The sequence below is a fragment of the Dermacentor albipictus genome, chromosome 1 (assembly GCF_038994185.2).
Source record: "Dermacentor albipictus isolate Rhodes 1998 colony chromosome 1, USDA_Dalb.pri_finalv2, whole genome shotgun sequence".
Lineage (NCBI taxonomy): Eukaryota > Metazoa > Arthropoda > Arachnida > Ixodida > Ixodidae > Dermacentor > Dermacentor albipictus.
In genome coordinates this window covers 342,909,167-342,925,238 of record NC_091821.1, presented here as the reverse complement: position 1 = coordinate 342,925,238, position 16,072 = coordinate 342,909,167, and the positions used below count along the sequence as shown (strand labels likewise).

The 16,072-nt window shown below is 45.4% G+C and overlaps 2 protein-coding genes across 2 annotated transcripts in view; one reads left to right on the top strand and one right to left on the bottom strand.

Annotated features, from left to right (window-relative positions):
* LOC135897753 (cytochrome P450 1A1-like) overlaps positions 1-16,072 on the bottom strand; it is a 127,793-nt gene that overhangs the window by 23,120 nt on the left and 88,601 nt on the right. The window contains exons 3-4 of the mRNA XM_070531748.1: positions 4,286-4,451; positions 522-701 (exon numbers count right to left, since the gene is read on the bottom strand). Coding sequence (XP_070387849.1) covers positions 522-701; positions 4,286-4,451 — 346 coding nt within the window. The remainder of the gene's footprint in view (positions 1-521; positions 702-4,285; positions 4,452-16,072) is intronic.
* The window catches only part of LOC135916011 (steroid 17-alpha-hydroxylase/17,20 lyase-like), a 62,027-nt gene that overhangs the window by 10,301 nt on the left and 35,654 nt on the right, over positions 1-16,072 (top strand). The gene's annotated exons all lie outside the window — the stretch shown is intronic.

The window sequence follows — 16,072 nt, the reverse complement described above, 5'->3', positions numbered from 1 at the left end:
CGAAGAATGTGGATGTGGGAACAGCCGTCGCCGTAGCCCAATTGGTAGTGCAATGCAGGCGTAATGCGGAGGTTGTGGGTTCAGCTTCCACCGGCGGCAAGCTGTTGTTCAGCCCACTTTCGGTTTTCTTCAGCTCATCATTTCTATGCTTCAAATGAAACGACAAGTAACTTCCCATATATCTACCTTGGCTTCATCGTCTGCAGGCTTCAAATGTAATTGATTCTGTACAATCGCACAAAGTTAATGAAACGTCGCACAACTTAACAGAATGCCACTTCTAAGTACGTTACGTAGCCAATAAACTTCCCCTTTGAACAGTCAAGCTTGTCGACTGCTGTTTCGTGATTCTATATTAGTAAACGAAGATTAGGCACTGAAAGACACACAGAGAGAACTACGTAAGACGAGCAAGACGTATACTCCTCTTGTCCATCCTTTTTTTATGTAATTCTTTTAGCACATGATGTCTGACTGATAACTTCTGAAGTAGCCTGACAAGAAGGCCTGCTGAGACTCACCCATATTACAAGGAGGCCGTCCACCAAAGGAGTTTCTCTTCGCTATGAACGCCTGCTTAACAATAGCGTGGCTGCCCAAGACAACGACAGGCTTTTCGCCCATCCAGAAGGTGAATACTTCGCCGTACTTGTCTGTCCATGCCAAGATACTCTCCTTGAAGTGTTTCCTCGCTCCAACCGCTGGATAATTAAAGAAGCGGTAAAACAAAATATAGGTTAATATTTGTATTTTTCACCATTTGTATTGGTTTCCACGCCAGCCGATACGCTATCGCAGGAACCACCAATCCATATAAGATTGATGAATGGACGAACCATCCATTTGGAGAGGCCATAGAAGCTACACGAAGATGGTAAGCTAGTTTCACGGCAATACATATAAAGCAGGACCGTCACACACTATGTATCCACATGCCACTCTCAACAACGAGCAATCATTCCTTGAAGAAAAGTTGGGTGTTTCTTCTCCTGTTGCTCACGGGTGTACATTATTTTCGCAAAGACATGTGTTTATTCACAAATCTTAGACGTAAAGCGGAAACCAATACTTTTTTTAATCGATAGTGCTTGTTTTTAGTTTGCCGTATCAAGTTTGACAACGCAAAGCACTTTTACGCAGGGCTAAATATCGTTACATGTACTATGTTGAACTGCACCGCGTTTGTCAGAGTTACCATGGCAACGAATCTAACCAATGACCTAAGGTTCGACTGCATACCGTAAATCCACCTCTGAGATGCCATAGTGAAGAACTTGGGATCAATTCTGACAACCTTAGTCGGTGTGTTTCTTCAATGAGCATACACAAAGGTGAACGTAGGCTGCATTATTATCGGCTATCTCAAGACGCAGTTAGCCCAGCCTTCCGCACAGAACACGCCCACACATAGTACAAACACGTAGTACAAAAGCATGCTCATACAAACGTGCATACTAAGCTCAGTAAACGAGCGTTTTCGCAAGGGTGTTCGCATAGAGAAACTTCTGAATCGAATGGAATACAAATATTTGAGATATATGACAACCGAATATCGAATATAATATCGAATATGTTCTCATTTCTAAAGCAATATGAAATATTAAGTTTGCGCAGCCAGTAAAAAAGTAAGAAAGTTAATGAGATCGGGCTTACAGGTATACATTGGCACATGCGGGTAATACCGTTCACAATTACACGTCCAGAGAATTGAGAAACCTCTAACTGTTAAATATAAGGTTTCGATTGTCGAAATAACCATGGAAATAGCAGTAACGTAACAAGGGAACAGGTACGCCACAAGGTACACACGTCTAGAGTTGTACTTGATGAAAAGAGAGAAGTGTCACACTACATCACCGCACATTGTTTTAAACGTTCCCCAACATGGTGAGACTGGCCAAATGATAAAGCCAAACTAATTGGAATATAGGTTGCCTACAGGGTGCCGTTCTTATTCAATGACTGGAAAATACCAAGCAGAAGTTGTCTGCGCCCTACACTCAGACAGGAAATGGTGTCCTTGCGGAGCTACCGCATCTATCCTGCAGCGGGATAATTCCGAACAGTCCTGACATGCATCGTTCTGTCGACTTGGAGGCTCCAATAATTGTTTTTATTCCTTTTATATTCTAAAAAATAAGCGTTCGGTAAATTCTATCGCTGAATTTCCGATTCGAATACGCATTGAATAGCAGGGACCATTTGATCTGCACTCGAAATTCTGAACATTCACACGCCCCTAGCGTTTTCGCTTTCTGCCTCGTCTCAATGTGGCCACCGCATTTGGGAACCGAAAACGCGACCTCGAGGTCAGCAATAGACCTCAGCAGCAAATGGGCCACCGCAGAGTTTAGCAGATCGGTAGGTCGCGGCTGGTCAAAAATTTGTGACGCATGCTTTCGGAGAGGCGCAGACAATGCGCAACTCTGCTTGAATATTTCACTCCCTGCCAAACTTAGCTACACTGCTATCTTCTCTGTCACGCAACATGTTTTGAGAATAGGAAGAAATCTACATGTACATCAGTTACCCGAGGGTGCAGGGTTTCTGGAGGCGAGTGTTCTAAACGTGTGTCGCGAGTGTTGAGGTCTGCCGCTGACCTGCGGTGCACGGGTGCCGCTGACACACATTTACATAGAGAGTGCGGGCCGACTGAGCTCCCTCGGTTGAAGTTGGGGCAGCTGCTGAATGTTACTGCCGCGCTGAGTAACACATTTCCAGTGATTCCAGAAAAAGTCAGAGAACAAAAAAAAACAGGGCAGGGAAGATGCTGGTCATCAATTGATTTAAAATGCCGGAACCCGTGTGGCACGCGGTAGCAGGCGAAATACCTTGAAGCGTGGCACATTCGTCAAGCCAGTCGTCACCGATGTGTATCACACAAGTTTTGACGCAGACAGTCGCACTCTTTCATTGTCAACGAGAAAGAGGCAGTGCTAATACATTTGTCGCACAATTTCTTTGTTTATCTTGTAAGCCTCAAGAATCAATGTGCATTTTTCATCTTTGTACTTTCCCATAACACGTATGCGTTGAAACATAGGTGCGCCTCGCATTGCTGCAGTGGTCTGCTAAGTTGCCGCATCCCGCTACTGCGCGTATCTGCACTCGATGTTCCCCGAGTCTGTCGTTTACGCAGCGCCCAGTCTAGCCTACGTACCATTTTCCAGGTGACAATGGGATGCTATATACAACCACTGTAGTGCATGCAATGATAGGCGTGGCGTGCTTCTTTCCTTTTTTTTTGGCATACAGGTCCTGTTTGCCTGTTGTCATTTAGGGCTGGCGCACATACGAGCCAGCTTGTCCGTCACGTTCTTCGGAAGCGCTGGAAATGCATCGGTTATCAGAAATTCAGCTAGCCCAGCTGTCTGCCGTAAGGTTTATTGACACGAGCTCATATACGGGTTGGATACCGTTTCGGGAGCGCCTTTGTGATCCGCGTACGTGGACTGTGCCATTACGAGAAAACAGGTCGGGTGTTCACGAGCGCGGCCATATTGTGCAGCCAGCGAATGCGCAGTTCAAGGCAGCGATTGCCTCCGTCTGTGTCGTTCTTTGTGTATATGTTTTAGTTCGCGCTGCTATGACCTCGTGACGTAAGTTCGTACTTGAAAAACTTTGGTTTGCTTTAGAGAAATCACTGGTGCTATAAAATTGCGGCTTATTACGATATCTGTATTAGAGCGCGACGTGACATCGCAGAACCAATGCAAAACAATTTTAATAGTGTTCCTCGAGCACAATAAGACAAATATCCTCAGCAAATGCTTTTGGAAGCAAAATACACTAGTTCAAAATATGAAGCTCCATCTAATGGCTCACACAGCGTCTGTAAGCTTCAAGTGGCAGCTTTCAGCACAGGATAACAATTTCCAATTTGCATTGAAATTTCAGATTAACGGTATTTTACGCACAGACAATGGCGTATGTGGGTTTTGATATTTAATAAAGCTAAATTACTTGAACTGTAGCACTAAATACTGTTGCTTAAGGTACCAGAAAACTAGTTTACTAAATATACGCTTAAATCACTATAAAATGATGGGGTTTGACATGCCAAAACCACTTTCTGATTATGAGGCACGCCGTGGTGGGGGACTCCGAAAATTTAGACCACCCGGGGTTCTCTAACGTGCGCCTAAATACGCTTAAATCACTATGTCATCATGTTTATGTCATTATCTAACTACATTCGGTTGCAGCTGAACCAAAGAATGAAACTCTGTCGGTATTCTTTTTTTCAATGCTACCACGTGCGATGATGGTGAAGATTATCGCTTACCAAGCAAGTTTCCCACAATAGGCCATGGAAAGGGACCTCTAGGGTGCCTCGACACGTTCCGGTAAAAGCGAACAACGTGCCAGATGAACAGCGAAGCAAAACCGATCACGATGCAAGAGTTCGCCTGCGCTGATGTGTTCAGGTTGAACATCCCGAAGAAACTGGGCTGTGTGCAGGAACGTTCAATCACTCGTCAGCCTACAAAGAAGATGGTTGTCTCGAAAAAAAAAGTTATTTCGCTGATTCTGGCCCACTTGCGTTTCCTTCATTTCAGCACTCGAACCCACCGAGCACCACACGCTCGTAAATATAACTCTGGCTCGAAAATGCTTCCAGTAGGCCACACCATGCCGCCTATTTTAGCACATATATTATTAGTATTTCTTCTGATTATGTGAATAGGATTCGACCATGACACCTATGGAAGCAACAACATCTTAACCAAGTGAACTAGCACAAGCGAATCTTAAATGTACGCTATAGCGGCAGAAAGAAAAAAAGAAACGTACTTGCTATCCGTCGACCGCGAAGGCGGTACTGAATTCCTAAAGCATTTTGTTCGCAAGTGTGCATTGCCATTGGCCGGCCGCCTTCACTAATAATCCAGCATCGGGATTGGCTGGAATTTCCTCTTGCAAATAAGTTTAGCGTTATAGCTTTTTTGTGACTACGGGCACCGCTTCTAACTTCTCTGTCGTGTTAGGCTGTGGCTAAATGGTAAAGCTTCGTGGCCGCTTATTTCACAGAGAAATATTTTCCTAACCAAACCAAAGCATTGTTCAGAAGAACTTCAGTTTGGCCTAGTTGGTATTTACTGCAAATCATATTGACCGCAAAAAAGACGGGGACAAAGGAAGAGGTGCCTGTGCTGTTTATGTGTTTTCTTCCTATGTCCCCGTCTTTTTTGCGGTCAATATGATTTGCAAAGCATTGTTCATGCCCTAAACTTGCCGAAACCTTCGTTAGTTAAGCATAATTATATATTCCAGCAAATCTGCCAATGGATGCAATAGCCATACTCGAAATTTCGTCTCCAGCCAAATATGCACTTAGAATATGTGCTGTATTGCACGTCTATACATAATTCATAAACACCTACCTGCTTTACTCCATTGCGGAGACAGGTTTGGGGAACAGTAACGCCACAAGACAAGTGAATTCTCGAGGACTGTGCGCAAGCAGCGTAACCACTGAAAAACCTAACCCGACCGATACGAGTTTTAGTCAAAGTGAAATTGTCTTTTTCGGGGGTCCCACCTTCCCATGCTTCTCTCAATTTTCTTCCTGCGCGCACGTCCCAGATTCCTCACTACGTCTCACAATTAAGCTGTTGGAAATGTATTGCAAAATGCGGCTGCTTTGGTAACAACAGTTTCTTGGATAGAGAATGTCTCACTACTTCTGAGAGAAAGAAAACAAGAAAAAGGGAAAGAGGGGTTGGAGGCATGTCATTCAAGAGCCATCCCAGACAATGTGCGCAGATGCTTTCTTCTCGAGCATTGCGCTTAATGGCTTATGCTGACGCCGGTGCCATGTTATAAAAACTCCAATGACTTTCTTCAGTGTAGAAGCATTCAACTTGGCGGCGACCACCGAAATTTATTTTCACGCTCTCTTAACGGCAAGCTTTCCCTTGACAGACAATGGAAAAGAATCAAAATTAATACTTTGCTGCTCCGAGCATTCGCCAAATGACGGAAAACATTTTATAGCAGTGACGCGGAGGTCTCATCGTGATAGAAAATAGGCGGGCACAAAGTTTCAGCAACCAACATTACGAGTTTAGTTAAAGTAAACAAAAAATGAAGAAACAAAAGAGACGAGCACTACCGTACGGAAAGCTCGAAACTATAATAGAATTCGCTAACACTGCTCTTACAATATTGCACAAGAGCCTTTGCATGCATTTTCCAAGCGTTTCTTCGAGGCATATCGTATCATGAGACGCTTCGGAGTATCATGCGAGACGGCTGTTTTCTTGAAGCCCTCGCAACCTCCGCCCTCTTTACTCTACATACTAGTTCTTCTTCACGGTCTTGTCACATTTTAAAGCTCAAACTTCGGCGACGTCTCGGAATAAAAAAAAATGTAGGCTATAAAAAGTGGCATTTTCTACTTCAACCAACAAAATAGACTCACATTTTTGCTCACTGGGCGTGCAGTTGGGAGGGTAACTACCATGCATTTATCAAGCTCCAACAGGACTACAAGACTTCTACGGCAACGCATGTAGTTTTTGCGGTCACGGGATCAACAGCTGGAGCGGACCGCCGTGCCCATTTCATGTGCGGCACGTAAAATACAATCAAACAGACGCGACGCAGTTTTACTTATTCCCTTTTTCCGTCCTAATTTATTTTTTCAGAGCATTGCTCTGCAGCTTTACCGACTATTATGTATACATGTTAGGCCGGTTTTCACAAAAGCAGGTCGCGATTGCGGGGACAATTAAGGCAGAAGTTATAGTCCGGTGGCGTCGTGGGATGTAGGCCCACCACTTTTAGGTGACCTGAAAGGCAAGGTGCTTGAACTCATGGAGAAAGCACAAAATGAGTTCATTTGTGGCGCCAGTGGTGTTTACTTTTTGAGTCGTTAAGAGATGAGTTCTGTTTTAACGTGAAAATGTAGCCTGGAGCTTCTGAGCGAGCGAGCGAGCGTGCGAGCGTGCGTGTGTGTGCGTGTGTTTGTGTGTTTGTGTGTGCGTGCTTGTGCGTGCGTGCGCGCGCGTGTGTGTGTGTGCGTGTGTTTGTGTGTGTAGGTGTTTGTGTGTTTGTGTGCGTGTACGTGTGCGTATGTGCGTTTGTGCGTTTGTGCGTGTGTGTGCGTGTGCGTGCGTGTGCGTGTGCGTGTGTGTGTGTGCGTGTGTGTGTGCGTGCGCGCGCGCGTGTGTGTGTGTGTGTGTGTGTGTGTGTGTGTGTGTGTGTGTGTGTGCGTGTGTGCGTGTGTGTGTGTGTGTGTGTGTGTGTGTGTGTGTGTGTGTGTGTGTGTGTGTGTGTGTGTGTGTGTGTGTGTGTGTGTGTGTGTGTGTGTGTGTGTGTGTGTGTGTGTGTGTGTGTGTGTGTGTGTGTGTGTGTGACTATTGCTGCTGGCTACATTTTTTAGTTACAAACTTTTTTACAGTGCCTGTACATATTGCTACGGTGATCGAATGATTAACGCTACAACTCCGCTTTTCGGAATAAAAGCTCAGTACGACAGTTTTGCGGTTTCTCAGTGGCAACCGGGAAGTGATATGTCTATATATTATACATATGGCCATATAAGAGTTGCGCGTAATTGCGGTTGTGGGATGCAAAATAACTGCCTCGTTTTTCAAGGCGCACCAGGTTGTGCGAACTGAACTCTTCGCTTCAACTCCGACCTCCACACGGGCTTCACCGACGTGAGGCATCGCCTCTACGCCGGCTGTTGTTGGGAGTGGCTTTCACGAAAGCGTAGACTACTTTGATTGGAATGACTGACAGTGGTGCATGCGATATCTGTGGCGCGGAAGAGAACATCGAACAATTATTGTGCCCTGGTTATCGATTTCAGTCGGAAAGACAAACATTATCTATCGCGTTGCGATGACTGGACAGTCGACCGTTGTCTGTGCAGCTGCTGTTTGAAGACTAACCCCATCGCTCGTCGGCCCACAAAGCTATAAAGGCACTTCTGTCTTTCTTGAGGGCGACTGGCCTATGTGAACGCCTTTGACTGGCTCAGGACCTCCGCGTGCGTGCGCTAGCTCACCGCGTCTTTCATCCCCCTCCCCTCCCTCTCTCTATCATATCTTTCTATTCCCTGTTTGCGCTCCCCCAGAGTAGGGTAGCCAACCAGACGCATTTCTGGTTAGCCTAACTGCCTGCTTTCTTCTCCTCCTCCTCCTCCTCCTCATCCTTGAACGGCAAGAATTTCTTATTTCATAATGCGCGCCAGTACTACGACGAGTCAACAGTCGAAATTTCAGCTCGTTGATATTGAGATCGGTAAAGTTGAGCTATAACAGTGAGTAAGCCATTTAAACAAACGGATAAAGCAAGTTAGCTTGCAGTGCCTCTTTGATGCGCTGCTAGCATTTCTTAACCAAGCGAAACCGATCGAAGAAACGCCTACGCTGGCTTATGTTTCCTTTCCCACAGTACAGTGGACGTGAAATGGCAGACGTATGCGACTTGTAGTCGCCTACCGTTCCTTGTGTTATTTTCCGTTCGGTTCATTGATTTCATCGCAAAGGAAAGTGCAGTTGCGCGCTTGAAAACACCAGCCGTTTCCAAAGTCTTGTGGTCGCACAGCTACTACACATTCCGGAGTGACGGAGCCAGCATCCTACTTTTTCGCTGCGTTTTTTCCTCCCCCGCGAAGGCCACTTCGAACGCGGCCCTGCCTTTCGCCAGCCTTTTGCCCATTCCGCGCACTTTGGCTGCAGCTGCCGCCATAGGCGTATCTACCGGGGGGGGGGGGGGGGGGGGAGGAGCACTTGCCCCGCCACTCTCAGGAATGGTGGGGGGGCGGGCAAAGTAGGTAATTCCCCCCCCCCTTTTTTTGAAACTCGGGAATATATTGGTTCGCAACCAAGAGTCGCAACCAAGATCACTCGGCTTGAAGCCCTGATAATGCGGGTGTGGCATCTCCACCAGCTGCAAGTGGAGTCTCTGCCACATTGGTTCTTCAGCGCACTCATCACCTGCATTTCTAGAGCAGAGTCCACTCGGTAACAGTTGGTAAATTTCCCCACCTCTGCAAGTGTGCAGTGGTCTTTCAAGTCCTAATCTAGACGTTGATTCGGGCTACTTTTTCTGTCAACAGTTCAATCGAACCTCAATAGTGCAACTGAGGTTCCCAGAACTTTCAAGACTGCTTTCCCTTATCTGGTCGTGAAAGGTGTTCTCGCGGTCAAACTGAGGCCGCACGAAGCGTTCGCTTCTCGCTGCCGGCGGTCTTCAACACGTCAGCGTTGTTACAGCGACTGCTCGTGGCCATCGAGTGAGATGTGTTTATATTTCCCTGTGCGTGCGCGACACCATGCTTGTCATAGGTGTATCTATCGGTTCGGGAGGGGGGTTATGCCACTCCCCCCACTGTCACAATTGAAAAGTAAAAGTAAGCCATTTATCCCCCTCCCCCCCCCCCCCATCGCTACGCACACACACTTGTGAAAGCGGGTACTGTCAGCTGCACACTGCACAAATACAACAAAACAACAGCTGAGGCCAAATTTTCTATCAGAATTGAGTTCAAATAGGTGCAATTTATTTTGTTACATGTCCCCTGCTTTCGGCCCTCGCTTCCACGTGCTGTAGCAGATGACGCGGGGCCGGCCGCACTAAGCAGCCAAGGGTTACCCTGCACTCTGCGGTGCGAGACGCCGGCGGGACGTGCCTTGCGAGCCTGAATTGCTGAGAAAGCTATCGCTAAGCTATTCAAAACCAATTTAATCTACCACCACTTGCATCATCCCGTGTTTGTTGGGGCCGTCTAAGCTAACCATTTTTGAAAACACAAACTCGGATTTGCTTTTACAATTTACCGGTATTTTATCAGTGTTGCCATTTTAGCGATTTTGGCGCTAGATTTAGTGACTTTTTCGTATGTTTACAGCAAAGTTTGCTATTTAGCAATCAGCGACTTCTTTAGAGACATTAATGAACAGTTGGCGATAATTTAACGGCATATAGGTTAGAAAAATTGTTTGGAAAATGGCCTTCAAGAACTCGCTTTGCTATTCAAAAGCGACATATAAGTGGCGGAAACTCGCTGTACAAAAGCATAGGCTTTCGGGACCATGATAAACCAACGGTATCCTTCACACTGGTAGCCTCCACATTGTGATTGCGCTTCACAGCAGAGTGGTCATCATAGCGTTGACATTGTGATCACAAAGTTGAAGTTTCTTTATTATTTACAAAACCTATTTAAGTTCGTTTAAACACTGCGGCTTCAGCGGTGTCACTAAATCCATTCGTCGTAGACGCTTGGCCAGCCTGTCAGAGAACTAATTTACGAAAACCAAGTGGAATAAATTTTCTGTTCAGATTTAGAACACAGGAGGCGAATTAGGCATCTGGACTCTGCTCTGCTTTTTATTTTTCACCAATGCTCTGAACGTCTCTTGCTTATCTGGAATACTGATCGGTTGATGCATCCGTTCTTTATATCCTAGCACTTCTGGAACGTGTACGTTACCTACTGCTCTTACTGGGTGAGTTCCTTCGCATTCCATTAGGATGTGCTCAGTGGCTTGAGGATTTTTGCTGCAGCATTGACATGCTTCATCTTGTGGCGAGCATTCGATCCGGTATCTTTTGTGCTTAGGCAACCAGCTCGAGCCCCAAATAGTAAGACACTGACATTCGTGTTATTGTATGGATTTTTCCTTCTGATTTCTTTCTTACCATTCTTGTAAATCTCTATATGGTCTTTTTTCTTTCCATCCTTTTCGTTCACTGTCTTTGTTTCTCACTTTCATTTTGATGACTCCTGGTTGTCTATTTACACTTTCAGTTACCATGTACTTGGCTGCCAAATTTCTTGAGCTCTTCCTCAATTCCGTGTCCATGCTTTTCAGGTACAGTACCTGAAGGCGGTTTCTGTCCACTGCCACCACCATCTACAGGTTGTCCAATCCAACTCATACGCGACTATCAATAGGGCTCGTTTTTTTACATCACGAAGGCGTGTTTTCCAAATTTTTTAATCAGTAATTGGCAGGAGATTGACTTCTCTTTGAGCTCTGCTTAGGGAGCCAATCCTCATCGGCCAATCTCTGAGACTTCAGTATGAAATCCGAAGTCACACGCAAAATAGAGAAAATGATTGCCTGAATGTGAACATTACTGTCGTCACATCCTCCCAAATTATGCTTATTATGCGTCATGCACATTATCATTGCATTGTAAGGTTTACTTCCGGACAAAATCCTTTCTTGTGAGAATAAGCAATTTCAAGTATTCCCACTTGCGAATATTCCTACATTCTTCTTCTTTTATTCTATTCCTTTTTGTCTTTTTTGTCTTTTTTTGCAGGAAGCTGCAAGACTTTGACAGAACTACCATTTTAGCCCCGCATCGCATTGCTTATTTCTGCCACTGTGATTATACAGTTCGTAGTTTACTCATCAAAATATATTCTTAACGTCCGCACACGCACCTCTATGAGAAACCAGATTACATTACGTTGGAGTGCATGGAATCAAGGAACACATATAAAAAGCGTCGTGTGCCCTCTCGCGAAGATGATCCTTTGTGTGGAAATGGGCAAGATCCGTGGCATTTCATGAATGAGAAAATTGTGCACTAGTAATTATACCATGAAGCTACAAAAGACACCCGTATGGCTTTCTCAGAAACAGGAAACTCAATATCTGGTTCTAAAACAACCGTATGCGATTTTTTGTTCCCTTTCGTATGTCTTTGTGCTGCTTTTGCATGGGATGATGACAATTTTTGCCTTGAGCTCTCCCGAAGTTCGCTTCTCTCTTTTCATCTTTCTTGGGGGGATTGATTGATTGATTGATTGATTGATTGATTGATTGATTGATTGATTGATTGATTGATTGATTGATTGATTGATTGATTGATTGATTGATTGATTGATTGATTGATTGATTGATTGATTGATTGATTGATTCCGCTGCTAAGCACTACGCCATTCTCCCTGGTTCCGGCACCGCGACCGCGTTCCGATGAGAGTAGACTGTGAAAACGCCCTCGCACTTACGCTGCCCGCAAAAGAACCCAATCTGGTTTCTATAGACTAGGACCTCTCCCTATGGCGTATCGTATTGTCTCCCTGTAGCAACTTTTCCTATTCCATCTCTGTAGCTACAGCAGGCTCCTCACTAGCGCGAAGCCACCTAAAGCATAACACAGAATACCTAAGAGTCGTTATTTAGCGCTATAAATAAACGAGATATAATAAATGACAAGCCGCTTATTACATGTTAAAGCTCGGAAGCCCATCAAACTCTGTTGAGCTTTTTCTCTCGACACTCGTCCACTCTTCTGAGTGGAAGTAAAGTTGGCTTATTCATTCATTCAATGTACATCGCATCTCCCTGCCCTCCGCAAGCAACCGCTGCCGCTCCACCTGAATACAAAAGAAAGTCACAGTGTTAGTACGGCTTTCTTGATTAGACCGCTTTGAACTTAACATATCAGACGGCATTTCAAATGACTGCTTCACCGTAAACTGTGAACCAGTCTTCACCCATAACGTTGTCGGTACTACATATCCTTTTTCATTTCATTCTCTCTTTTTTTTTTCGAGTAAAATAGGATCCCTTATGCAGGCCATGCTCGCCACTCGGAAAGACGCTATCCGCGAAAAGAAAGCAGATCTCGAGCACCTCACCAAAGGCAACACGATCCAGGTCGTAACGAAACTTGTCACCCTTATCTGTCTTGTTTTGCAGACACTTTGGATTACGCTTTTGCTTTAATTTACCTTTTGCAGCGACAGAATACAGATATGAGAGATGGGTTTGGGCCAGTTCATTACGCGCGTCTGCAATTCTCAATATGTCCAACTCTGCTCCGAAGCACTGCGAAAACACCATTGCTCAAACGCAAGCTTTCGGTTCTTTGAAATGTAAATTGAAGTGAAAGGGTGTCCGCGGAGAACGACTTGTTTAGAATATGGCTAGTGTTAGGCTGTGTATGGTGGCTACCAGAAATCTTGCGGAAACATGGCGTCAAGCTGGGCGTAACATTTTTTTTTTAATTATGGGGTTTTACGTGCCAAAACCACTTTCTGATTATGAGGCACGCCGTAGTGGAGGACTACGGAAATTTTGACCGCCTGGGGTTAATAATAATAATATTTGGGGTTTTACGTGCCAAAACCACTTTCTGATTATGAGGCATGCCGTAGTGGAGGACTCCGGAAATTTTGACCACCTGGGGTTCTTTAGCGTGCACCTAAATCTAAGTACACGGGTGTTTTCGCATTTCGCCCCCATCTAAATGCGGCCGCCGTGACCGGAATTCGATCCCGCGACCTCGTGCTCAGCAGCCTAACACCATAGCCACTGCGCAACCACGGCGGGTTGGGCGTAACATCACTTTACGAGTAAGAGGTACTGGGATCATGGCAACATCCATTGCTGGAGCAAAAATGTATCAGCGCACGAATAGTGTTATGGAAGTGCATCTGCCTCAGTGATTGTTTATAGCCATGCTGCGCATCCTCCTGTGTGCGCGCAGTGCTCTGTCTCTCCTGTTTCTTTTTCGTGTTTGTATTCCTCCTTCCCCTTAAGTCCAACATATTTTTCTTCAAATATTTTGAGTATATGATGCCCGTCAACATATTTGAATCTGCTATCACAGTATGTGTCCAAGGACAAGGAAAAGTTGTTGGCGTTGATGTGACTTGGCTCCATCAAGAATTCCTGAGCAGCCCCCACCAGCAGACAAAGCAACGCGCGGAGCGAAATAACACTTGATATAATTAACTTAACTAGTTACACAGACGGCGAGAGAAGGAACAACAGGACACAGCGCTGTCTCATGTTGTTGCTCTCTCTCTGTCGCCGTCTGTGTGCACTGTTAACTATTGTACATGCTTTACGAACTAGCCCACCAAGTCATCCTTGTAATGAAATTAAGACCCGGTACGTACAAGCGCAAAGCTAAACATACTGATCGAAAATTTGCATCCTGATGAATCGCTATCACAAGCTGTCACTTGTGGCCCACACAGCAGTAGTTAAGAGGCTCTGGCGTGGCGCTCTTGAGCTCATGGTGGAGGATTCGATACCGGCAACGGTGGCCAAATTTCAATGAGGTAAAATGCGAGAGCGTTTGTGTGCTCGCATTCAGGTCAAAATCGTCCTGGAGTTTTCCAGCACCGCGTACCTTGTAATCAGGTGATAGTGTCGGCACGTAAAACGCCGGAATTTGTTTGTAGTTTGGTCCTGCCCGGGTAGGGAGCAAGCCTTGCATTTTGCAGACGCAGATTTTCGACAGCAGTCCGCCCGGCAGTCTCAGTAGGATCAATTTCAATGGCTCCTTTTGAAGCCTCGGCCGCCACGCCTTCTATGTTGAGAAAGTGCATCATATCATGTGAGGAGCCCTTTAGCAACGCAGGAGCCGCCCGATTACACGTGCTCGCAAAAAGAGCCTCGTCATGTGGTGGCCGTTGTAGAATAATCGCTCCGGTTATCGTCTGGTGTGACGTCAGCGATCCGTAAAACGTATGGCTCTTTTTTTTCGCACCTTCCATCATCCATCATTCCTTTTGAGGTCCTTTTTCTATTTAATATTACAGATTAGCCAACTAGAGCATACCATCTGAGGCCAAATCAACTGCTTTCTTTCTGTAAAAAATTTCGCTCCCTCTCTGTTCCACGTTACGGCTGCTATGGCAATGAGTCGACGAATATTTCTCTAGTGGGAGTCTAGAGACGTAAACGGTTGAAGTCCCATTGAAATTTTAGGGGAGAAAAACAAGTCTTTTATAATTTTTTTCAACCAGTATGAAATTGGGAAAAAAAAGAAAGAACAGACCGCACAATTCTTCTCTTGCATTGCGACTCCTTCCAACGTATCTAAAGTTTCGTGAAAAGAAGGAGTTCGGGGGTCTACGAAGCACCTGAATCCACCCACGTGGTGGCAAGGACTTTGCTTCAACCAACCCTTGAGCCCACTCGCCTGTCGCGTATAGCAGATTCCCCATTCTTCTGCAGCACGTGAAAGAAACTGGTCCGAGTTTTAAAATGTGAACACCAAGCTATGCAACAGGCTCCTAAACGATCGCGTGCAAAAACTTGTGCACGTGTACTCGAACCTCAATTTCCGGAAGGCTTCGTCCGCTGCACAGCGAAGCGTGACGCGTAAAGCTGAAATGAATCTCACACAGATTGATACAAATGTTGGTCTTGACGCTTTGATGTGAAATAAATGCCTTAGCGTAAAATCTTTCCTACATTCTGGAACCGGAAACTCTGCTGAGACCTTTGTGATGCAACAATTTAACAATTATATTCTTTTCAGTGTAACAGAAAGAAATGTTTCGGGTATATTACAGCTCTGTGCGCAATCGACTTTTTTTTTCAATTTTTTGTATGTTCCTGAAAAAAGAAACGTGAAACAAACCAGTTTTCTTTTTCATTCCCCTCAAAAGGCTTATGAAATTTTACATCTCTAAAGGCCAAATTACACGTACGCTTGCCGGCGCGTAAAAGCTTGCGCCCTTGCACCTTGCGTTTGCCGCGCCTCACATATAATGGCGGTTTGAACCTACAAAACGCGCGCCAGCGTGAGTCCACTTGGCTAACATTTCCGCCTTGGTACCAAGACATCGTTTCGTATTTTTGTGATTCAGCCAGAGCACCCATACCTGCCTGGAGAAGATGGACAGTTTCAGAATAGCGTTTGTCGCCTTACGTACATTAAACGAGAGCACCTTTGCGGGGCGTTGTGTTGTGCGTCCCTTCAAGACTTTTAGTTTAACGTATACGGAAACACAAACGCAAGGAAGCTTTATAGAGCGTGATTTTAGAAACTAATATATCTCTAAGGGAAAATGCGGTAGCCGTGAAACCTCCCACTTCCTGATCCAGTGACCCAGCATGATGCTACGCGTACGCGATATCAAGTTCCACAAGCGCCGGCACAGAAATCTTGACGTCGCAATTCGCGCAAGGTTCATTCGCAACTTCTTGCTTCTCCGAGGGTTTGCGGTCATAATCAGGTTGTGCGATCGCAGTCCCCCCAAAAAATGTTCTCTCTTATCTCCTCGGACATCGTACTATAGATATGAGCGGTAACACCATATTACTGCATCTTTGGTAAAATTTTCTTAGTCCAC